This window comes from Lacerta agilis, chromosome 9 (genome assembly GCF_009819535.1).
Source record: "Lacerta agilis isolate rLacAgi1 chromosome 9, rLacAgi1.pri, whole genome shotgun sequence".
NCBI classification, from domain to species: domain Eukaryota; kingdom Metazoa; phylum Chordata; class Lepidosauria; order Squamata; family Lacertidae; genus Lacerta; species Lacerta agilis.
In genome coordinates, this window is record NC_046320.1 from 36,765,866 (window position 1) to 36,791,176 (window position 25,311).

The following is a 25,311-nucleotide window of genomic DNA, read 5'->3' on the forward strand; positions in this document are numbered from 1 at the left end:
TTTCATTCACTGGAGGTTTCTGTGGGAAGGCGGGAAGTGATTGTGCTTGTGTGTGTGCGCGCACAAAGTTTTCCTTTCATCTTAACATGTTGGTTTTCATTTTTACATAGGAGCTGGTTCCTGAATTTTATTATCTCCCTGAGATGTTTGTCAACTACAATAATTACAATCTTGGAGTGATGGATGATGGAACAGTAGTGTCTGATGTTGAACTTCCACCATGGGCCAAAACCCCAGAAGAATTTGTTCGCATAAATAGATTGGTAAGATAGCTATCAACTATTCTCTGTATTAAGAGCTGGTGCTTGAAATGTCTTTCCTTAGAGAATGAGATTAGTCCCTTTGTTCTGCGTAAAGCTAAAATTTATGAAGCCTAGGATCCAAAGAGCTATTTTAGGTGTACTCAATGTCTAGTGAGATCTTTTTAAAACCTAAACAGTAGACCCTCATGCTTTTTTCATTGTTTTAATGTAATGTAAGGTTTTTGGGGATACCTTTATTATATTCTCACATATTCTGGCATTACTGAGGACACTGTTATTCTAGTGAAAGATAGACAAAATGTTCATGTCTTCACATTAGGCATTTGATTAGTTCTGGTTCAAACCACCTGCTTTCCACCCACCACTTCACTTTAATGTTTTTGTGCTAACTTGTAATTATTTGCATCTTTAGATATATCTCACTTGAGTTTTGTTATCTGTAATGAGCCACTGAAAGCACACACCTGCTTTCTATGATAGCTTTACCATATGGGTTAGCTCGAGGTAACAGGCCAATCATTTTCACTTGCAGCCCCATTTCTGTTTGTTTGGTCATAATCGCCGATGTTTTCCTCCTAAATGCATCTTATTTCTATCATACTTTTTAAAGAGCTTGCACGAGCAGCTGCTCAAATCTAGGTTCATCCATTCTATACCTTGCAATGTATTGTAAAAATATATTCTTTTATTCTAGCCTGATAGTATTTTATTTCCCATTACGTGACATGGTATGAAAAAAACAACAGGGTAGGAGATTGTAAATATTTTCTTTACTATTTGTTTATTGTATTTTATGCCACCTAATATTTCTTAGGCAGGTATTAAGATAAGGCCCATTTCTGTAATTATAGGGTGCGAATCATATCTCTCCGTGATACAAAAATGCATATAATGTTAAATAGACCATGGAATGAAAGCGTATGAGCCTAAGTATGTCTCAGTTTGGTCAGTCCCTGCATAGGATGGTATCTAGGAACCTCATGTACAATTACTTTGAACTCCATGATTTGGGGGGGGGGTAGTATTAAACTGTAGAAAAGAAATCAGTCAGTGTGGTGCAGTGGTTAGAGTGAAGGGCTAGTACCTAGGAGACCAGGGTTCAGTTCCTTACTCAGCTGTGAAACTCACTGTGTGACCTAGTGCCAGTCTCTGCTTCTCAGGCTAACCTTCCTTACAGGGTTATTATGAGGATAAAATTGGGGTGGGGAGTATGCTACCTTGAGCTCCTTGGAGAAAAGGTGGCCTATAATGTAACAAATAAAGAAATGAGATGAAAATTATTTTTGTGGTACAAAAAGGTAGTGCTTGCATCAAAAACACTATTATACTCCCCAACGCATTTCATCCCCCCCCCATCGGTATTTTTTCAGATATAGCAATCCTTCTCATCTTCCTTGCTTAATTAAGAGAGAGATGAGGTTTTGTTTTGGAGCTCATCATAGATTTCCTCTTCCCCTGCATAAAAATATATTCTGTGTGATGGGGAAAAGGGAAGTCCACATACCTGATGTTTTACAAGTGACTCTTACTCTTTGTGCAAGGCCTTCCGTTTGTTGAGTCCAAATGAAACGGAATGTATAAGTAATTTATATGCATAATTGCATGATTAATGTTCTATTCTAGGGTTATGCAAAATACGTTGTGCTTCTGTAATTACATAGCTCCAGTGACTGTATAAGTCAGCTGTCTAATTAGTATTTTTGTAAGATTATATAAATGTGAGTAGTGAGGAAAATCATATTTAAAGAATTCTAACACTTTGACAAAGAATATAATATTGGGTCCTATAAATGTTATAAAAAGCAGAGTTGTCTATTTATTACATCCTTGCAACTTCCTAGATCACAATAAATAATGATAGTAGTTTTAAGTGCCCATTTTGTAAACTATTGCATGCAGATTCCTCCCCCTTTCAGTTTGTTTTACAGATTTTTCTACAGTGATTAGACCTCATGAAATGCATACTGCTTTGATCTGTGACCTTTTTGTGGTGCTAATCGGGTTCCTGGTATCATTATACCTTGCTCATTAATCATATTTCCTACATCCCATCAGCCAACCAGACAGCTCAAGCCTCTGTTTCATCCCTGTGCCTGGCAGGTTTCTGCTTTTCCAGATTATTACACTGTGATACTTTGGCTTCTCATAACCAGACCCACATCAAGCTGTGTACTACAATTAAAGTCAGATGGTCCTCAGGTTGAACAGGGATATAGTGTTGCAGCTGTCCGTCTTTTATTGGAATAGACCAGCAAGGGGAACAGATGATATATAGGACAGTACATAATAACAGATTGTACAGTATCAGGTCAATAGCAGGGGTTCACAGTGCTAATTGGCAGACATAGTTACTTTAATCTAGCTCCCAGTATTAAAAAATAACAAGATGGGGTTTCATTAAAACAGATTAGATATATCTATGCCTTTGTCTTGGGAGAAAGAAGAAGGGGGAAATGTGAGGATATAAACTACAGTGACTTATGAAACCAAAGGTTAATACTTTTTTTTAAAACAAAGCAGCAAAAAAAATCAAGTTTAAACTGTAACAAAGGATAAGGTTAGCATCCCCTTTAAAAATCTGGGCGAACAACAATATATTCAGCTGGTATCCAAAAGCCATTAAAGAGGGTTCTAGATAAATGGGCAAGGGAACTTCCTGAATAGTGCTCCTGATGATGAGCTTTGTGGCTAGGCATGCTTGTATGGCATCAGATATTCTTTCAGTCCCAAACTGTTTACGTACTTTGAATTAGAAACACAAGCAAATTTGTAGCTAGTGAACTGATATGATAGGTACCTTACTCTTACTCCCAGTCATTAGCTTTGTTGTGGTATCCTGAACTTCTTGAAGGTTCTGAAGTCTTCAAAGGAAATCTTACATTATGTGCATTGTAGCAATCTAGCCTGAATATTTTTGTAGCATGGAGAACTATAGCCAGGTCTTTTTGGTGTACTGCCAAATGATTGGCGGCCTTTTGCTCATGTAATGTTCCAAATAACATTTTCAGATGCAGAAACTAGATTTTTGGTTCTCAGTGCAGTCATTCACATTTTCTATAGCTTGATCAGTATGTTTTGCTTCCTTTTGTCGACCCTTAGAAAGGTAAACAAATTTAAACAGTATTTCCCCCCTAAGCTTGTTTTGATTAACTGTCAAATTGTTTAAATGTCATCTTGCTATTTGCCATTTATTGCTTCAGTCATTCCATGACTTAACCTGTTGTATCCTAAAGTTGTAATGACCATACTTCAATCACAGATTATACTAGTTTGGTAGGCAATCTATGCAAATTTCTTATTGTCGGGGGCAGCCAGGAACATTTTGCCACTAGAGGCAAAAACCCTGGCACTGCCCCCCACTTCCTGTCCCTCACTGATACTTGATGCCTGGCACTTGCCACTGTGAGATGCTGCTGGGTGCTTGGTATCTTCTGCTCCTTGACCTGCACAGTGGCCCGCTCATGGCAGTGGCATGCTTCTCTAATTGCCCCTGGCCTGTCACAAAGAGAATGAGGGGGTGGAATATGGAGCCTAGAGGAAAGTAGAGGAGTGTGCTGCCATGCATGAGCATGCTGCTGCAGCCTCTGGAGTTGAGGAGCAGGAGGTGGCAAGCACTTGACAGTGGTGAGCTTACAGCAGTAGCAAGTGCTACTGGTGAGTGAGATGATGAAATGATGAGAACCGCAGCCCACCTGCCCACCAATCTCTCACTTGTCTTGCCACTTTGGGCAGTGGCCCTTTCTCCTCTCAGAGTGGCATCCCCTCTCAGGGTGTTGTTCCAAAGCAGCTTGCTTCACACTGCTTCACAGACGGACTGGTTGTGCTTATTATGGAGTGACACCGCCTATAAGATTCAGCTCACCCGCACTATGAATTTGCCTACAAGCCTACAGCGATTTTTCGTGATGTTTTAGCATTTCAAAAGATAACAGAAACTGTTACACACAATGTAAATGAGACTTTCTTCTACAATACTTCTGACATAGACTTCAAGTACTTCCATCAAGAGTCTCTCTTAATGATTCTCTTGAGAAGGTAGCATGGACAGAGTTACGATTTCAGGAAGTTGGAGTCCAGATAGTAAGAGAAGGTCTGATTCTGCATGATCTGTGAGAGCTGTAAGGTATGACTGCTGTTTCAACAAGGGTTTAATCTCAACTGAGTACCGAAATAGGAACTGAGGCTGGTGGTTGGGCTGAATACCCCAGCCGTAGGAAGCTGCCTTATATTGTCATTGACCGTTATAGCTCATTATTGTCTACTCTAGAGATATCAGTGTACTGGAAGAAGCAAATATCACCAGTGTTGAAGCAATGATTCTTCATCATCAACTTCATTGGACTGGTCATGTTGTGTGGATGCCTGATGATCGTCTTCCAAAGCAACTACTCTATTTCAAACTTAAAAAAATGGAAAGTGTAATGCCGGTGGTCAGCAAAAGAGGTTTAAAGACTGTCTCAAGGCAAATCTTAAAAAAGTAGTATAAACACTGACAACTGGGAAACACTGGCCTGCGAGCGCTCCAATTGGAGAACAGCCTTTACTAAAGGTGTCATGGGCTTTGAAGACAATCAAACTCAGGACACAAGGGAGAAACGTGCTAAGAGGAAGGCACACTTGGCAAATCCACACCGTGATCAGCTCCTGCCTGGAATCCAATGTCCCCACTGTGGAAGGACATGTGGATCCAGAATTGGCACCCACAGTCACTTACGGACTCATTGTTAAAACCGTAATTATGGAATACAATCTTACTCGGCTACGAGTGATCGCCAAAGAAGAAGAAGACTCTAAGATAACCAAAGTTGTTCCTTCCAGGTGTTGATGGACTCCAACCTCCATCAACCCATGCCAGCATGGCCAGTGTAGAGGAGTGATGGAAATTATAGCACAACAGCACCGCATTGATGTCCCCTGGCCCACACTGTCTGAAGGCAGCCCTGTTTAGGGAAGCTTTTAATGTTTAATAGATTATTGTATTTTAATATTTTGTTGGAAGCTGCCCAGAGTGGCTGGGGAAACCCAGCCAGATGGGCGGGGTATAAATAAATAAATAATTATAATTATTATAATTATTAGTTGTCCAGGGTTTCAGGAAGCGGTCTTCTCCAGCCCTACCTGGAGATGACTTTGTGTGCAAAGCATGTGCTATGGCTGATCTACGTTCCTGACCCAGGCTAAGAACTAGCAGAAATTTAAAGGGGTAGAGCTTTGCCAACACTAGGTGGCCTCCAGGTTATCCCCAGCTTTAGGTACAAACTGTTTAAGGGAGAGTGAATGCCCTTGAGCAATTGATGAGGCAATGGAGCTGTTAATTGTGATATATTGCTTCAGCAGTTTGGACGCTGGCCTTGGGTCAGTGTCAAGCATCAAGTGATTGTGTGGCCTGAATACTACTTTTCCTGAGACCTAGATCTCAGGTCATCTTAATGATTAAGGGTTCCCAAAGCCTTGGTTGTCCACCTGTTGACAATCAGTGTTCAGTATATTCTTGAATAAGGGTTCCATTATCTGTCTTAGTGACACCATTTCAAAATTCAGTTACTAAAAGCATTTCACAGCATTCAGTTACTTAGTTTGTGTGCAAAAATGCAGGTACTCTTGAAGCCTAAAGGCCAACTCTGTATGGAAACTGCTCCCCTGCGTAAATGGAACTTCTGAGATACAGGATCACTTGAAAGGAAAGGTGGCAGGCTGCATACTCCCATTCTCAGTATCTGATTCAGGGCAGGCTAGAGCCTTTCCCAGTGAGTGATCATTGTAAAGTGAAAGACTTCAGGCAGCCTGGAGATCTTCTCTCATGGAAAATTATTTGCCATCGATTGGGAAGGGTGGGGAAGGAGTACCTCACTAGAGTAGGAATTTGAATTCCTTATTAGGGACAGAACTGGATTGAGGCACTGTCTGCAGCTACTGTTCTCAGAACAAAAAGATGAGATGGGTCGCCATATTTGCTCAATTTATTCAAGGAACTATATATGTTGGACTGAATTGAAGGGGCTGGGAGATGTATTATGATGGGAGTAGAATCAGTATTGTGACTAACTGACTAGTAAAGTGGTTGATACGTTGCATTGTTTCAATTTATTTTACTTTTGCCTAATCTAGAAAACACTAAACAATTACTGTTTCTGCCAGCTACCATGGCAACAGTATTCTGGGCTTCTAACCAGGCGATCTGTTGTTGTTTTTAAGTGCCTTCCCTTTCTCCTTCATAGGCAATTAATTAATTAGAGAACTGACATTTATTTTCAAAACCATGCATTTTGTTTCATGCTGATATTCCAGTGGTCAGATCTGCAAATGTAAATGGATAGTCTTGTGCTTAAAGCATTTGACTGTCACTCTGAAGTTTATGTTTGCTTCTTTGTTTTGTTCAGGCCAGAGTGCCTTTTCTATTATGTGGCATCTAGTGCACTTGGGTATAAATAAATGTTGTTAGTAGTGATAGTATATTCTCTTGTAACAGGATAGTGTGAACATGTTTAATGTTAAAGTAGATTTGATACCTTGAGACATCAAAATGTGTGTAAACAAATAATGATAAGTGTGGAAATCATGCTGTGCCTGTAGGTTCATATACTTAAGGAAAATGGCACCATTACAATCACTTACTCTTATCTCTTCCGTACGAAGAGTTATAGAAGCCACATGCTTAGCCATTCCTAGCTTGGGAGTATATGGTTTCTTAACTACACAGCAACAAAGAGACAGAAATTCTAAATGCTCCATGCATACACATTACCACCAAAAATATATATTGTAATGGCATGTGGGTTGGGTAAAAGAGAAAGTGTCATTTTACCAGGGAAGTAGGCAGGTACAATTAATTTCTGTGTGCAGAAGCACTTCCCTCCTGTCTTTGTCAAAGCCCGGAGCAGAGAGCATCTAGTGTGTAGAGTGGTAATGTCTGTCTCCCTGCAGTAGTGTCCCCCAAGCTCTTTACTCGACAGGCGTGAACAGCAGCTATATAGGAAAAGGTAAAAGTGTATACTTGGGGAAAACAGGTTTGGGCTCCCCTCCAACAATATTGATGATTTCAACCTGTTTGTGTTGGATCGTGTCCAGAGGAGTTGTTGCCAACTGAGAGCACTCTCCTGGATCCAATGCATTGTTCTTTAGATTTTAATTGGAACTCCTATCTGTTCGGCCCCATGCTGTGTTCCATTTCCTAGCCTTGCTAGAGTTTGACAAAGAAATGAAACCTGCAAAACTGGTATCTGTCTAATCTATCTATCTATCTATCTATCTATCTATCTATCTATCTATATCTAATCTACAGTCACCATGATAACATTCCCCCCCGGATTCCCTTAGACCTTGCTACCTTACACCAGACTCATACTTAGAAATAAAAGGTTTTGTATTTATTTACAAATACTGTATATACACCAGGGTCATTCTTATAAATAAAATCTCTCATCCAGCGTGCCTGCTATTTTCACTTTTTCTTGAAACTGCAGCGTTCATTATCTTACACTTCCCCAGTCAAGCGAAGAAATGCTGCTTGAATTTAATTCCCTCGAGGACAGTAGTGCCATCCCTTACCTTATACATCTTCCTTGCTTTATAGGCTGCATTAATAGAGAAGTACAAATGAGTGATTCCACCCCCTCTCAGTTTACTGCCTAGAGTAAGACTTCTTCATATTGCATATTGATGCAGCATCAAGTTGAGTGGCTCGTGCAATTCTTTTGTTGGAAGATATTTTCAGACAGGTGTACTATTTCTTAAATAAAAATGAAAGGAGAAAACATAGTTCAAAAAAACAAAGGAATTTGTCTATTTTTTTATGATTTAAAAGTTATCTGGCAGGCTCTGATAGCTACAAAACAGGAAGGTACAGAATGCCACAAAGGTTCTCCTACAACTGCTGACATCACCCGAGACTTTAGCTCTAGGCTTGCTTTTTATGGGCAGACTCAAGGTGGTTGAATCAGCCTGCCCACAGCTTTGTCCCATTCAGCATTCAGCTTTCCTCTCCACACCTAGTTCCACAATGTTTGTCTAGCCTCTGCCCTTTTATCCAGCACCTAAAAAACGAAAAACAAATTATTGAAGTATTAAAATAAAAGATAATAAAAATATTATTTATACCCCACCCATCTGCCTGGGTTTCCCCAGCCACTCTGGGCGGCTCACAATACACATAAAATACATATTATTTACATACATACATACACACACACATACATACATACATGATGATGATGATGATGATGATGATGATGTGAATTCTACAACCAGCAACCTAACTCATGGTTCTTAATACAATAACACACATTTTTAGATTGAGTGGTGTTATTTTCAAAGTTTATAGCAAAATTTCTCCTCCTCAAGGTATCTGGGGCAGCATGCGCATAACAAAAATCAACGATTAATTTTAAATTATCTTTTTATTCCTCCTCAAGTTCTGCACTCTTCATAGTTAGTTAGACTGAGATTTCATGTGTTGTTTCACACACATTCCCTTCCCTCTGCTTTTCAGTGGCAGCTTATTTTGGAAATCATTGCTGCTAGATGTGAGATGACCTCTATCTTTAGAGCAGCTCTAAAATTCTGTGATTTGTGCCATCCAATCTTTCCCACTTTAAAAGAAGGCAGATGCTTCGTAAAATATTGATTTTTAACATGCCTTTTCCAATTGAGTGGGATGTTTTAATTTAGTGTCTCTTCTTCCATTATCTTTTCTTGCCCCCCTTTTTATGGGTCTGTGTATTTAGTCTGTGAGCCTCTAGGCAGGGTTTTGTTGTTTTCAGTTTTGTGTTTTTATGTAGTACGTCACTTAGTTTTCTTCCATGCGCTTAAAAGATTATAGTGGTGGTGATGATAATATGTAGAGAAGGGTAAAGGGGGTCTGAATGCTAGAATCATAAAATATTCACGTGAGAGAGAGAGAGAGAGAGAGAGAGAGAGAAAGTATAAGCATTCAATAAGAAGGTCTGTAAATTCATTTTTCCTTTATCTTATTAGGTAGTCTACATTTTAGGCAATGATGTGTGAACAAATCTCAGGAATTCTTAAGTTCTTGGGGCAAGTTGTACATTTGTGACTCACTGATTAGTAGATAAAGCATAATACCTCTTAATTTGGGGTCACAAGTGCTCAACTGTCATGTGCTGACCTTTCAGTCATTACATTTCGAAGTCATGTCATTCAGGAGGCTGGGGAGAAATCTGAAGGACAATTCTGAATGACTGGAGTTTACTTGGAGTTCCTGTTCATACAATAATGTGTAAAGGTTACATACTTGCATTATGAATAATGCAGATAAATCCATGTGTGATATGCTATAAATACGAGTGGTTGGATGAAAAAGGTAGAAGTTGAAGCAAAACACAAACCCAAAAGTTTCAGGGTTCATAAAGTTTGTAGATACTGAAATTTTCAGTTTCTCAGTTCAAAGCAAAATTTATAAACCTTAAGGACTCTGTTGTTGTGAAAAAGTTAGGTACTTTTGTTTTCCCAGTGGGTTCTACTTAATGGTGTTGCGTTAGGAAAGAAATACTGCACATAATCAGAAGGGTGAATAGGGAGAAGGAGGACCCTTTAAGCAAAGGGCAGGAATCTATCTCTTTATCTAAATTATCTGTGTGAGGAATTTTGGCACTGCTGGAGGATGTTGGGGCAAACCCTCCGAAATTGTCTAGGGGAGGAAGTGTGCTACAGGCAACGAGACGTTACTGTGAAGCTTAAGCAGTCAATTTATCTGTCTTACTAGGTGACCATTATGTGGTTGTTTTAGCAGCCACAAATATTGTCAGAACAAATGAATTCCAAGATAATGAGTACGTCAAGGCTTTCTGACACTGGTGGGTGTGCCATCACAAATTAGCTAGTATTAAAATCTTTTCAGCACACACTTGTCTAAGTTTCCAAACTTTTAAAACTCAGCTAGAATATTTATGTCAAACATCAGCTCTCTTCAAATGATGCAGACATGGATGTGTGTTCTAGTCAGGGAGGAATGAGATTGGCTTATTTTTTTATATATAGAATGGTTGTGAAGATAATTGTGAGAATCTATGTATTCAGTACTGCTTTGTGTATCCAGTTTCTGTGAGCAAAAGTTACAGATAAATAGAAAGAGTTGGCTTTTTATTGTTTGTTGCAGTCAAAACAAGGGCAGGATTAATAACTGCACACTTTCAATGAATAAATGATCAGCTTAAGATATAGTACATTAATATGCAGGGCTCAGGCAACTGGTGGGATTGAGAATTAAAAGCCCAGTTTGTGATTGACCTATAACTTCCATCGTCCCTGACCATTAACTATGCTTGCGCTGATGGGAGTTAAAGACCAACAGCATCTGGAGAGCCCCAGTTTCCTCACCCCATTTTAGGAGGTGCTCTTGCAAGCCCAGACAGTACCTAGCTTGATGGCAGTAGGCAAAGCTCTTAAGTGATCCCAGTAAAGGAAGCGCTAATCAGTTATCAATTCTATTTCTTTCTCCTGGCAACATTAGCTAGGATGCTTAGGAAGAAATTTTAGGTTGTGAGCCATATATCTCTATATAGTTTGTTATATGCTATGAACTGTGACTGCAGCTGAGTAATCATCTCTTGGGTAGAAAGAGGAGTGCACCTCTAGTCTAAAGGATCCAGAAAGTTAAGATCCAAATGACAGCCCTCTAAAATTTCTCCTAGATCAGATGTCATTTTGCAACTTCTCATAGATAGGCTTATTATTATAAATATTATTAAAACTTCCATCCTGCCTTTCTTCCCCAAGACTCCAGGGCAGCAAACAACAAAATAGCAAAACAATACTTTAAAAAATAAAATAAAAACAATTTTAAGCAGTCACATATCCTCACAGCTAATAATTTAAAGGTTGCCAGGGACAGTATATCTCACCCATCAAATGCCTGGGTGAACTTCTCCTACTAGATTTTTCCAGCCACGTTGGGCAGGGATCAAGAGGATACATTGTTGAGTTCACAGCGTCAAGTGTTCTGGCCCATATCGTTAGGCTACAACAACTCGTACTAGACGATGCTCCAGGGACCTCAAATGGACCTGCACTAATTGTGGAAACAAGTTTGACATGGATCTGAATGATTTTGCCCTCAAAGTGCTTTGCAAATATCTCACAGCAAGCTGTTGAGTGGTCTGTTAATGACAAGACCCTGGTCTGAACCAATCAATCTACAACTCTGCTGTTTAGTTCACTGACGATGGAGGTCAATAAGTATGTTCTTGTTGCTGCTGCCAGTACCACATGGGAAACGCAACTGTGCACTCATACCTGTGTTTGGTCAAATTTGTGTTGGGGCTTGTGCCACCTGTGCTCTAGCTGTTGGCCAGCCTGCTTCAACACTTGGAGCTCAGAAAAAGCCTCAGGGTCCCTTTGGCTTAGAGAGGGTGCTTAGGAGAGATTGAATCAATGGGCCTCCCCATCTTTCCACTCCACAGTGAGATTAGAACCTCAACCATGCTGCCTGGAAATTCTGCCAGGGCATGTTTGTTTGTTTGTTTGTTTGTTTGTTTAAAAATGTATACCCTGCTTTATAAGGAACTTCCTCCATAATCTACAATAAAAAACACACTCCACATAACAATAGAATATAGAAATACAAATGCAGTATGCCGTCATAACAATAAACAAGCAGAAAAGCTCAAGAAATAGAAAATAAAACATAATAGGGATTATAAGAGCAGCATTAAGACATAAAATGCCAAGAATTAAATCCTGTGGGGATAAAATAGGCTAATATAAGAAAGCTCATGAGAAAATAAAAGTTTTTGACAAATTATTGGGAAGATAATTCCAGTTTCTGGAGGTGGACCAACCTAACTACTACTTCACTACTGCAAGGAGGGTCAGTTGCAGCTGGTCCAAATGTCACTAGGAAGTGATCAGTCCAGGATAACAGTTTGATAATCAGACACACATCCTGGCAACCATATCCAAATCCTTTCTATAGTGAAAACCAGATTGAGGGTATGATCAGCATTATATGTTGGGTGCATGATTTATTGAGCTGCCCCATGGTTGTCATAGTGGCCCTCAAGACCTGAACCAGCTCAGGCAACATGGAATTGGATCCTCACCAAGACTAACATCCTCAAGTTCTCTACCATCACACCAGAAACCTCCCCCACCAGCTCAGTAATTAAGGTGGCTAAGCAGCGGGATGGGTGATACAGCCAGCAAGATCCCTGTCCTGTCTGTAACCCAACACCAAGTACAAACTCTCACATCCAGCTCCCAGATGCATTGGTTTTTTGGTAATAATGATGGTAGTTTATTAATGACTACCATGCCCCTACCTCGTGGTCCACCTGACCTCAACTGTGCTATACTGAATTTCCAGGCAACCACACCTGGTTAAGATCAGAGCACATCCACAATCAGATCAGTTCCCTCGTTGTGGACTGCTATAGCCACAATATTGACCATAGTGACCCTCTGCCAAAGCAACCTTCAGCAGGAGGATTTTGCAGAATGATTTTGATGTGGTCAGTTCTGACTTTTCCATTTTATTACTGTTCATCCTAGTTGACTATTACTGACAGGAGGGCAGATCACAAAGAACAGTGTTACTCCTTACTAGTAGACTCCTGGTTCTTCATGGTGTAAGCAGGAAGTTTGGTATAGCCTCACATAATTTCTACATTTAGGATAGGGGTAGTTGAGGAACTTTGGATCTACCCACTCCAGTGCCTGCTTCCCTTTAGTTCAAGTTAAGTTTCTTTCTTCATTTTTGTTGTCGTTTTATTTAGAATCAGTTCTAGGCCTGGAAAGCGAACCTTCCACACAGGTTCTTGTGCAATCTGCACAGGAAGGGGTTCCCCTCCTGGGTGGCATTTCTGCTTCAAGAACCCTGCCTGCTACCTGCAGAAGATGCAATGATGGGTCCAGATTGTTCTAATAACATTAAAAAGAGCAGGCATTTACTAGTAAATTCCATTTTTATTATAATGGAGGGGGATAATTTCACTGTACTCCTCTATAGTTTTTAGGATTAAAACTCTTGCATTAAATCTACTAATAAATTCGGTTGTCACATGATTTGACTGAAAGCTAATCAAACAAAAATGTATGTTTTGGTTCACCTCATAAGAATGTAGGAATTTTGTTGTCTAACACAGGTGAATTTTCTCTAACAGATTTAAATTGGCAAAGGAGAATGATTTAAACCGGTTTCCTTTCTTAGCCAATTATAAATGAACTGTTGGTTTAAAGTTGTAGTTCAAGTTGCTTTAAGACTGTTTATAATGTATCCTTTGAAAAGCAATTGGTGCCTGTCTTTTGTTGCAAAGCAGTAAGTCTGGGGCACAGAGCCTGCAGAGCAGTAAAGGAATTTGATTTTACTCATTTCTAAAATTAAAGACAAATATCTGTTTCTATTGGATTATAAACAGGTTCTGGACAGCTTCAGCTGCTACATAAGCCAGGGATATTTTAATTTGCTGGGCAGACATGTTTACTGTGTACTATGTAGTTTATGAGTGTTACCATAAATGAGGTAATCTTGCATCTTGGTTTCCATGTGTGAAACATTACATGAGCAAATGCAGCTGGGTTGTTAGTTGATGATATTAGTGGACTTTATTTGGACATAAACTATGTGCTGAACTGTTTAAAATATTTGCTTTAAAGCTGGCAATGCTGTTTTCTTTAGCGCTTTTATACAACTTCAGTGAAGTTAAAATTCACAAAAGGTGCACATCTCAACCTCAGTGTTAGCAATGAAGATTCAAAAAGTAACACAACATTCCTGATAAAAGTAAACTTTATATTCCTTCCTGATAACAGTTTGTGTTAAGCATGCACATGAACAGTAGCAAGCATGGTAAAGTGGAGCCAAACTCTGTGGAAAGTGTCCCTATCTGGTTTTGGGAGTTTGCCACCCTGTGCCATAGCCCACCTTAACAGCCAGGTACTCACAACTCTCTGGAGATGTTTTGTGGGAAGCAAATGGTCTGCTAGGGGGAGGGACAGGAAATTCACATCCTGTCTACTTTCTTCCATGGGTTTTTCTCTGAGACCATGGTGTTTTGCTGTATACTTTTGAAAAATCCAAATACATAATTTTTATAAAATCTTATTGAGAGTTTAAAAAATCTTAGTGAAAGTAAAAACAAATAGTTCAAGTATATTTTGAAATTTACTGCAGTTCCTAAATTAAATTCTCATGGTGAAAGCTTGTTGGTAGTAAATAACATTTTTGAACTCTGGATGTATTTACAATTGCATGTGCAGAACCCACATTTATTCAGCATTCTTAGCATTCAATATATGAAACTGTTACTATTTTTGCACTCTTTAGTACTTCAAGGTATACCTTTAATTAGCAGCTTATACAAAGATTAGATATGACCTTTGATTAATAACCACTGAAAGCAAATTGCACATCATTTATTTTTATTTTTTTTTAAAAAAAAAATATTATAGGAATTCTTTTACTGTGGGATAGTTTTAAGCTGGATGCCAGTAGAAAAGGACTTGAAAAATAATTACAAATTTTTGTGGGCTGTTTAATGTATAAGATGGAGAATGGTGGGGGGAGGAAGACAGGGGTCAAGGAAAACGATGTAATACTATAATGTTTTTAGATGTATACATGGCATTCCTACATTGGCTCAATTTATTAAGCTACCTGACGTCTTCATGCGTAGTTTAAACAAGATTTTGTTCTTGGGCTGCTCTTCCTTTTTAGCTTTCTTCTTAAGGAGAAGGATGATAAATGGAAATATAAACATAGCATGAGAATGTGAACTAGCTCCCAAACATTTCAATAGGTTTATATAAACAACTGGTCATTGTTACCTTTAGTTGGATTCCAGTTTCCCTCAACGCAGTAAGGCACTTCATCTGTGTTTTGGTGTATTTGCTTAAAGACCTCAGTGTTTAAATAATGGTTATATAATTATACATTCATTAAACATTTCATTTTAAGACATAATATCATAATGACCTGGACTGAAGAAAAATTGCCCGAAAACGGACAAGTCTTAACTTTAAACCATTTGTTTTACTGAGCTCATTTTAATTGTGTCTCTTTAAAACAGGGTGTTGTATCCTTTGTCATTGTATGCATACTGGCCATAGATATCTTTAAATGTTCACTGTATAGGTTGGACCACATGGCCATAGCCTAGAAGAAACATCGGGGAGAGTACATAGCTCAGTTGCAGAGCACATGCTTTCCCAGGTTTCAGCCAATGGATAGGAAAGGCTTGTGCCCGAAATCTCTGTCAAAATGTTTTCTTCTATGTTCTTACTTCTTTTATTTCCCTATAGCTACGACCTAATATTTTATTTTTTAAAGAGATTTTGAATATACAATTTTATTTTTGGAGTAAGTGAATGAATAATATCGCAACTGAAATCAGGATGAAAACGTTCATACCTTGATGAGTAAAATAGTATTAAATCTTTTTTTTTTTAACTTTCTAAGGGGGCATTTTTGGAAATGAGGCTAATCCACACAACATTTTCATTTTAGGTACACTAGCCATTTAAGCAGCTTTGAAATTTATACAATTTTTGTTTAGCTGTCAAAATATTTAATTATACCCTGCCTTGAAGGTGTAAAACTGTCAAATAAATCAGAGTCTTTGAATAAATGTTTGGCGAATTGCTCTGGCTATGACACCGTAGATGCTACTTGGCAAAACTTTGTGGTAAACGTTTAGTCAGCAATTATAGGGCAACACTGGTACGATGCTTGATAATTACTTGTAAAACAGCAGGTTGTGATGAAGTGGGTTAAGATGTTGCATGTGCAGCTTCAGAGCACTGGGCAACAGTGAACCTAGCTTCAAATACATATACATATACATGTGTGTGTGTGTGTTCATTTTACAATGCCACGAAAAGTGCTATCACCAAAAACATTTCCTCAGAAAAGAATTTTTGTTTTAATGAAGCCGGTCTGAAAGCTATATAACCCCCCCCCCCCATCTCAAGTCTTTTGCTTTTGTGTAAAATTTAGGCTATTGTGTATATAATTACTAAAGTTTCCAGAATCTGGTTAAGCGGAAATTTTTCTTAGCGCGATCCTTGAGAAATATATATGTACAGTGGTAGTAGTGGCAATGCAAACTCTAAACTCCCAAAGGTGATTGGGGTGAGGTAAATTAGTTCTCCTTTGAAGCTTTTCTTCTCCCCTCCTTTCAGAATGAATGAGGAGGTCCTTGAATGAAAGCTGCTTTTCATTAGTGCCACCCAATACCTATTTGAAAGAAAAAAGCTCTCCTAACACACACAAACACAAGAGTAAAGGAAAGCTTCCCCTTTCTACAAGGAAGAGTTCAGCTAAACAGCTCCTAGCTTCTCTTTCCAGTCAGGTGGCTTCAAATCAAAGTTAATTACTGTAGTCATTTATTCTAATCACTCTCTTCGTATGGCTAGCTGCATTCTGTCATGGGGTGGCATCGTTTGAAGCCAGTTAGGTTTGAAAGCCACTGCAGGGTACTTGAGCCTCATTAGTGAGGCTTATCCATGCCTGGCTCTGGATGTGATCCCTGATTAACTCTCTGTTAGCCTCCCTCCCCAGACAACACTCCTCCCTTCCAATTAACTCTTGCCTTACTGTCTGCTTTTCACTCATATCAAGACATAGCAGCGCGAGGAGATGTTATTTAGCTGGCTTTTTGCTTTGCTTGCTAAGGCAAAAACACCCGTATTTCTTGATTTGCAGCTCTTTTACACAATTGTGATTGGGACAGATGTTTTTCTGCTTTTCGCTGATTGGCATCAACATGTAGCTGACAGCACAGTCATCTTCCTTACTCACTGGACTACTTCATTCCAATCAGGGACTTTGTACAATTTCCGAATGTATGCATATGTTTGGGTCCAGCTGTGACTTGAAAGGTCTCCAGTTTTGTTTCAAGCCAGTAAAAGTTTTGTAACTGAAGTGAAGCCTAATAGATGGATCTGAGCTGGCCCGTTTTACATTCTCGGGGTGGTGGTGGTGGTGGTGGTGGTGATTAAAATCATGATATGAAAGTCATTTATAAAATGGATAGAACCTGGAGCTTCCAGCATCCTATACTGCCTGGTACCCTGTAGTCCTAATTGCTATACAGCTGTATACAGAGGCTTTGAATTAAACCATGGCATCACTTTGCATCGAGACAGATTTTAGCTGGCGTATTTGTTAACTCATCTGTAACAATAAGTAATATATCATATATTCATGATATATCAGGATGGGCAGAGGGAAGCGGCCATCAGCAGTATTGCTGTACTGAAACATTTGGCTCGAAGACCCAGAGTGTGGTCCTGGGGGTGGGGAGTTGAGAGTTGAACCACATTTCTCTCAGGAAAGAATGAAGAGTGAGGACAGTATCAGAAAGCAAGATACACATCAGTTGGGGAGAAAATGAGTGGTGGGTGAACCACTTAAGGTCAACCCTTGAGTGGGCCAACACATGGATGACAGTAAAATAAATTGATGGGATTTTTGCAGAAATGATTGTTCCTTGCAGATCAAACTCATTCAATTCTATCTGCAAGGAACAATGTGCATTTTCTTAGGGCATATTTAGATCGAGCCTAACAGTTTTTATTAGTTTATGTTACTGTGTGCTTGGTTAATTTTCACTATGGATGCTGAAATCAAGTTTGTAAATGTTCCTAATGCTTTCATGATGATACAAACTGCTGTTTAAAGTCAGAGCTATGAATTACAAAGAAATATTCAGGATATTAAACAATTGTTTGTCTCTGTATTATTATATTCCGAGACCAGTGCTTTTTGTGATGGTAATCACCTGTATAGAGTACCATCACTTCTTCTTTTTTTTGCTGGCTCCTTTTTAAAAAACAAAAACAAAAACAAAAAAGCACTGTTCTAGATTACCAGTATATTGGGAATTATATTCTATTGCTTTAAAAATATTATTATTGATAGAGCTACCCAGAGTTTATCCAGGACATAGTACATGACAGGTATAGACTTGTTCATTTATTTGCTGCACATTGCAGTACATTCCCAAATGATCAGTATCAAAGCTTGGCTTTATAGGTTAGATTTTTAAAGATAATACTGGCCTACCTTCCAGGATTTTGTAAAGGTTGCTGAGGATGCATTTAAAGTATTTTTAGCATGGGAAATTTGCTACATAAATCAGTCTTTCCCAACCTGACACCTTCCAGATTTGTGGATTATAATTCCCATCAGCCTCAACCAGTATGGACACTGTGCAGAGATGCTGGGAGTTGTAGTCCAAAATATCTGGATGGCAGCAAGTAAGGGAAACTTGTTGGAAAGTTGCCTTGTTAACATCAGGATTGTGTGGGCACACATAGGTGTCATACAGTCAGACCACTGAACTGGCTTGTCTACTATTGTTTACTGGGACTGGCAGAGCCTCCCCAAGCCTCTCCGGCAGGAGTCTTTAACTGGAAATGTTAGTTACTGAATCTGAGCATATTTGGATATGCACTAACACTGAGCTAAGGTCCCTTCCCATTAAATCAGAGAAATAAAATAGGCATTTGGACCAGGTAGGAGAATTCAGAAACTGAGATGTTAGCAAACAAAGGGGGTGGGGTAGGATCCATTGATGAGAGTGGTAAAGGTTTTGTGAGAATGATCTGCGATGAGTACAGGGCAGAACTTTTTAGGCTCTAGTGTGGACATTTTGCTTCATTTGAGTAGATGTCCAGTCATGGTACAGAGTGTGTGGCAGTTTTTATCCTGTTTACAAATGTGCAGGCTATTCTCTTTTGATATGCAGGCTAGTGCTTTCTACAATAAGTAAACACAAGCAAAGCATTTTAGTCTTTATACTTTCCCTTCTGTTCAAGGGACGATTGACTCCTTAGTAAATAGCATCAGAATGCAATGAACCTTTTGGTGGAAGTCTGATTTAAATACTTTCCTTAGCATTATATATGTGCATACTTGCTTTCTAAATAATGAATAGTCCAACATGTTCCATAATGTTTCTGTTCTTATGCTTCCCCATTGTACTATTCCTCATCCCTCGGGTTTTTAGGAATAAAGAAAAATAACTACATAGAATGCTAATGTCAACTGAATAAAATAAATTGTTTTCCTTCCAGTAGCACCTTAGAGACCAACTAAGTTTGTTATTGGTATGAGCTTTCGTGTGCATGCACACTTCTTCAGATACACGAAAACTCATACCAATAACAAACTTAGTTGGTCTCTAAGGTGCTACTGGAAGGAATTTTTTTTTGTTTTGTTTCGACTATGGCAGACCAACATGGCTACCTACCTGTAACGTCAACTGAATAGTCACTATATGTATAGAAACACACCACACTGTATATTTAAAGAACACCAAAATAGTCTGATAAAATGTCTATACTCTACGACAGTGTTTTTCAACCTTTTTTGGGCAAAGGCACACTTGTTTCATGAAAAAAATCACGAGGCACACCACCATTAGAAAATGTTAAAAAAATTAACTCTGTGCCTATATTGACTATATATAAAGTAATTTTTCAATTTTTCCCACGGCACACCAGGCAACATCTCGCGGCACACTAGTGTGCCGCGGAACAGTGGTTGAAAAACACTGCTCTACGAGGCATACTATTCACCACCTAGGCTGTTACTGCAAGTGATGGTTTATATCAGGAATAAATTAGAAACAAAACAAAACAAAACAAATGTTAGCAAATACCATTTATTTTATTGGACAAATTCATTTAAATGTAACAGGTAGGAAGCTGCTGTCATTAATGTGTCTGTGTTGTCTTTTTCTTTATATAGTCCCCTCTTGCATATTTGCTTCTACATGTCCAAAACAAAGCCAGTATTTTAAGAGTTAATTTCTTATTAAGAAGGGAGGAAATCTGGTAACTATTGAAGAGACTAGACCTATTGGTGCACACAAACAATTTGTCAGTCTTCGTAAACGTGAATAGCTTTCTGCAAAGTGGCTGCTCTTGCTTTGTTTGAACAGTCTAAACTTTTCCTTTTCGGAATTTAAATCTTACAAGGGAATGTGATCCACATATTCAATCAAAATCATTTAATTCAAAGCATATTTTGATTGGAACAAAGCTGACATGGAAAAGAAACTCCAGAATTTTTTTTTTAGTTGAAAGGACTTTTTATCATATATTTAACAGGAAAATTTGAAATGGTTCTAATTAGGCCGAAAAAAACAGCCTTCATCGTTGTAAATTAGAAAGGTCATACATCAGTGTTAAGGAAACATTACTGCTAGTGTTTGAAATCCAGCACATGCAAACATAACAGACTGCTTGATTTTAAAATTTTGTTTGTTGCCCATAGTATAATGTGATCGTCAAATTTATGTAGTCCTTAAGAAAAGGGATGTGCGTTTGAAATGAAAGAACAGAATTTTAAGTCTTGAAACTAGTTACTGTTTTTCTGGGGTTTTTTTCCTGAACACTCTGTTTTTTGTATAATGTTATTTTAGCTCAGGTCTTTAGGAAATATATACATTTTATATATTGAAAAACTACTTCCTAAGAACTCTGAAATGGTAACAGCCTTATCTTACAATTTTGGGTGTGAAAAATTGCAAGAACATAAATCCCACCAAAATACTGTATTTATATAGACCACCTCATAGACACACATGATGAATTTTATTGACAGTCATTCGATTCTGCTGGACTATGTACAGTACAGAAAGTGCCCTGTTTTTAATATTTTATATATGATATCAGCTTGTTTAATTCATTCCAGGAAACAAGGTAAGTCTGTGTTTTACTAAAAAAGAGCTATGATAAATATCCCAAAACTATTGTCTTAAGGTGATTTAAAATGTGTGAGAGAGTATGCATGCGGTAAGAGACAAAGCATATATTTATACACACACATGCATTTTGTTGATATTAAAGTACTAATGCTACAAAAGCTAAATTTCAAGCAAGACATGATTTATCATCCTTTATTAAACCCTAATGCTGTTTAAATATATGAAAGATCTACTTATATTACAATATTTTACTTTTTCTTCAAAACAAAAGACCAAGTCTATTAATATACAGTACCTATTTTCTTGAATCTGAGTAGTGTACTTTAATAGTGCCTTAGAATTGCACTTAGAATATTTATGAGCAATTGGGACTTCACCTTTGCAGCATCTTAGCTTTGATATTAAGGGAATCCTGGAGCATATCTGCTTTGTGACTGGATAAATGAAAGTTACTAATAGGTGTTTGTGTTTGACATCTGTATATTGTACTTTTTAGCATATCTCAAGTGTTTTAGTCTTGGTCTAATAGATCTCATTAAAAAAATAGATATCAGCCCCAAGACAGTTTGTCAAGGCTTATATGAGTCCCACAGGACTAAATTGACAATTTGTGTGTGGCTTTCCATGGCAGTCCTCTCGTGGTCTTATTTGATCCTTAACAATTGGGCATTAGCCTCTGATTTATTTTACAATAACTCAATAGAGCAGAATATAATAGTACTGTGTTGGGTGTTTTAGTGGATTTTCTTTTTCACGAAATTTTCTCAGAGCATATATAGGGTGTAAATGATGCATCCTGTCTGCTTTGGGAGCACTAACAATTGATTGGTTAGGGTTTAAGAGCAGCGATGGGAAAGGAGTTTAGTATCCCCTAGTTGCACACCGTATTTAACTGTAGCTTTAATGAGCAATGTCTGCCTTGGAAGCTTTGAGTGATCTTAAATGAATAAACTGAACTCCATAGTTTGAGAGAGAAACAGAGAGAATTTGCTGTACATAAGATTTTTACACACACAAGCATTATAGACTGCATATTTGACATTCAGTTTGTTTTATAAGGCAATGTCTAATGCCTATCTGGGATTTATATTATATCTAGGTTGTAATAGCCACTATCCTGCTTTTAAATATTTTCCCATTTGTCCTAAATTCTTATCTGCTTCCACAATTTGTTACCTTATTTACAACAATTTACAAAAGGTCTCTGACCATATATATCGTAGTTTTGAATATTGCTAATTCAGTCACTTTACGTTTAGGTATCACAATTGCATGGGGGAAATTAACCATCACATTTATACACAATGGCAAATGTGTTAGAAATACCTTGAAAGGTAAATTACAATTAAATTTCAGGGCTATCTTATTTTCTTACTCTTGTAGACATAGACTGCAATCCTATACCCACCTAATAATAAGATGCATGGAACTAAATAGGACTTCTTTTTCAGTACACGTGTATAGGATTGCAGTGAGTATATTTAGACTCAAAGCACCCATTTATGCTAACTTTGTTAGGCAAAATATTAAATAAATCACCAACACTCTACTATGTACATGTTCTGAGCCAGTGGGGTTGTTTTACTTTGCTTCTAAAGGTTTACTAAAGTAATTTGACATGACTGCAGAAAGATATCAGAATAATTATTCAGCCTCATTGAATTTATGTATTTCTCCCACAATAGTTTAATGTATATTGGTATATAATCAAGGGTTTTAGTGTGCAGGAAGCCATATGCATGTTCATTTTGGCTGTAAATATATCTTCCCATTTCTTCTTTTTATTTTAGAAGAAGTAGCTGTAAGAGAAATTGAATGTTTCTAGAAAGAAAGCAATAAAAATTTAATTCACACGATTGTCATTTGCTGAGCCTTATGGGACTTTATAGCACAGAGTATACTGATATGGAGACACTTGTGATAATTCTCACAGTTTTTAACTTATTAAACAATTTTGAAATCATTAATATTTAATTGGATCAGTTGTTTTTTATTGTTTTAATTGTGCATGTGTGTTTTGGAAAGGTTTTGTACGAGCCAGAGTATTGCTTTCATAAATAAGGGCAGCTTTCCTGGTAGGCATGTGTATTGGAAAATTTTCCCATATGGTCGTTTTTTGGTGGCTGGGTGGAAGAGAAGAGTGACTTGATATACTGTCTAGTCATCCATTATAAAAGATGTTTCTAGCAATCCACTAACTGGGCTTCTAAATGAAAAAAATGATATGAACATGAAGATATGGATAGGCCTTTTCTTGATTGAAAGTTCTAATTAAGTGAATAGAGGAAAATTAACTGAAATTAGCTGTCAGAAAATCACATTTAAATGAGTGATGAGTTGCTCAGGCAGTAAACATTTAAATGATATAAATTGCCATTTAAGTGTATGGTTTAATGTTTGTCATGCATTAACATGACATGAGATTGCAGCGACAATCAAGCAGCTTGCTCTAATTTGAACATATTTAGGGCTTTTGTGTGAAGTGCACCACACAAATTAAGACAATTGCTGTTTTTATGTGTCAATTTAAATGTTTCTTCAGGCATCGGTTAATGAAACTAACCAATCATTTCTGTATGCACATTGCAGACTAGTTTCTCAGGGTTTGAGTAAATTTCCCAGTTTAAATTAGGCATTTCCTTGAAAAGGAAACCTTGCTTAATCTGTGTAAATTACAAAAATGCCCTTTTTCTTTACATTGTTTCATTTGCACTTCTTAACCCCAAAAGACAATACATTGTTGCACAGCTGATCTTGCATCAAGATGCTGGAGTAATTTTAAGTGTCTTCACTCTAATAATCATTAGAATATGCTGTGGCCTGTTTTTATTAACAAATACTGACAAATGTTTGCCATATACCGGTAGTTGATAACTATAGCCTTGATAACGTTAAACTGTCATACTTGTATGTTATCCACTCTTGTAGAATGAATGCTTCTATACATTTATCCCCAAAGCTTTCATACGAAGGTTTCCCAATAATTTCACCAACTAGGCAGCTCCATTCAACTTGCTGTTACACACTGGAGCATATCTGACTATTAACTAGATAGAGTAAACAAACAAACCCCTGTGTTGCAAAATGTGACTCAGCAATATCGAAAGCAACACGGTGGCCAGAAACAATTACAGTATAGAAAACTTTATGGAATAATGCAAAACATCAAAACTATCAAACTGAAGTCTCTGGAAGTCCTTGAATAAGTCACAGTGCCAGACTTTACCCGGCGGAGATCAAGCTTGTAAAGCTTTGTATAATCGGCAAATGTCCAATTCTAATCGTATGAGCACTGTTCCAGAGTATTTTTCATTCTCATGTATATTATATCAGTTCAAAAAAAGATTGGTTAATGAAGAAATTACACATCTTTCTACTTACGAGTGTTTGTTGAACTAATTGGCTGATGAAGAACTGAACGAAACAGTAGTTGCTATCTGGAAACACTGTTCAGCAGAGTTCAGAGTTGGAATGAGAATTGGACATTTGCCGATTATACAAAGCTTTACACCATGACTTATTCAAGGACTTCCAGAGACTTCAGTTTGATAGTTTTGATGTTTTGCATTATTCCATAAAGTTTTCTATACTATTAACTAGATAGGCCTGATTTATGTTCCCTGGTTTCCAGGACTCCCCTGCAATGAAATGTATAAAGAACTTGGAATGCTCTGATAATTTATATTGCACATGCACACATATGTATATAGGAGATTCTCTACATTGTGGTGAGAGTTGTACAAATGTTGATAGAAATTTGTTGGCAAGTAGAAATGAAGTAGATTGTCTTGCACTATACCAGAGCCAGCAAGGCGCAGAAGCAGGGGTAGTATTTGGATATGAGACACCTGGGATTAAAACTTCTCTTAGCCATCATTCCCTAGGCTGCCTTGATCAAGTCACTCTCAGGCTCAGTTCCCCATCTGTAAAATGAGATTTAGCAGGAGATTCACAAATGGCTGAAAACAGGTTTTGTAAAGCACTTTTAATAGACAGGACTATTAAATGAATAATAATAATAGAAACAGGCATGTGCATTCTTAATAAAGAAGCTGAGCTGATGCTAATGGTGGTTTGGGATCTCATATTAATGTAAAGTCATCAAAGCATATTTAAACCATTCATTCTGCTGTCTAGTGGACAGTTTTCAGACATTGAAAGTGATTAGCAGTTTCTAAATGCAAATAATAAATTGGACAGTTACTAAAGTATTAGACTAAATAGGTCTTGCAAACATACGTTTTCTCTGTGGTAAAGATGGGGATAGGGAAAATTGAAAGCAGCAATGTGTGTACAAAAACATACATAGTTGTATAGCATCTATGCTATACTCTCTCATTATATCCATCGCTATTAGACTCAGCTGTGTGTTGTATTCATGC

General features: G+C 37.8%; 1 protein-coding gene across 5 annotated transcripts in view; it reads left to right on the forward strand.

The window, feature by feature from the left end:
* Nucleotides 1–25,311, forward strand: part of LRBA (LPS responsive beige-like anchor protein) — a 321,418-nt gene that overhangs the window by 242,907 nt on the left and 53,200 nt on the right. For all 5 annotated transcript variants that reach the window (XM_033160146.1, XM_033160148.1, XM_033160147.1 and 2 more), the window contains one exon: nt 111–263. In XM_033160146.1, the coding sequence (XP_033016037.1) occupies nt 111–263 (153 nt within the window). The remainder of the gene's footprint in view (nt 1–110; nt 264–25,311) is intronic.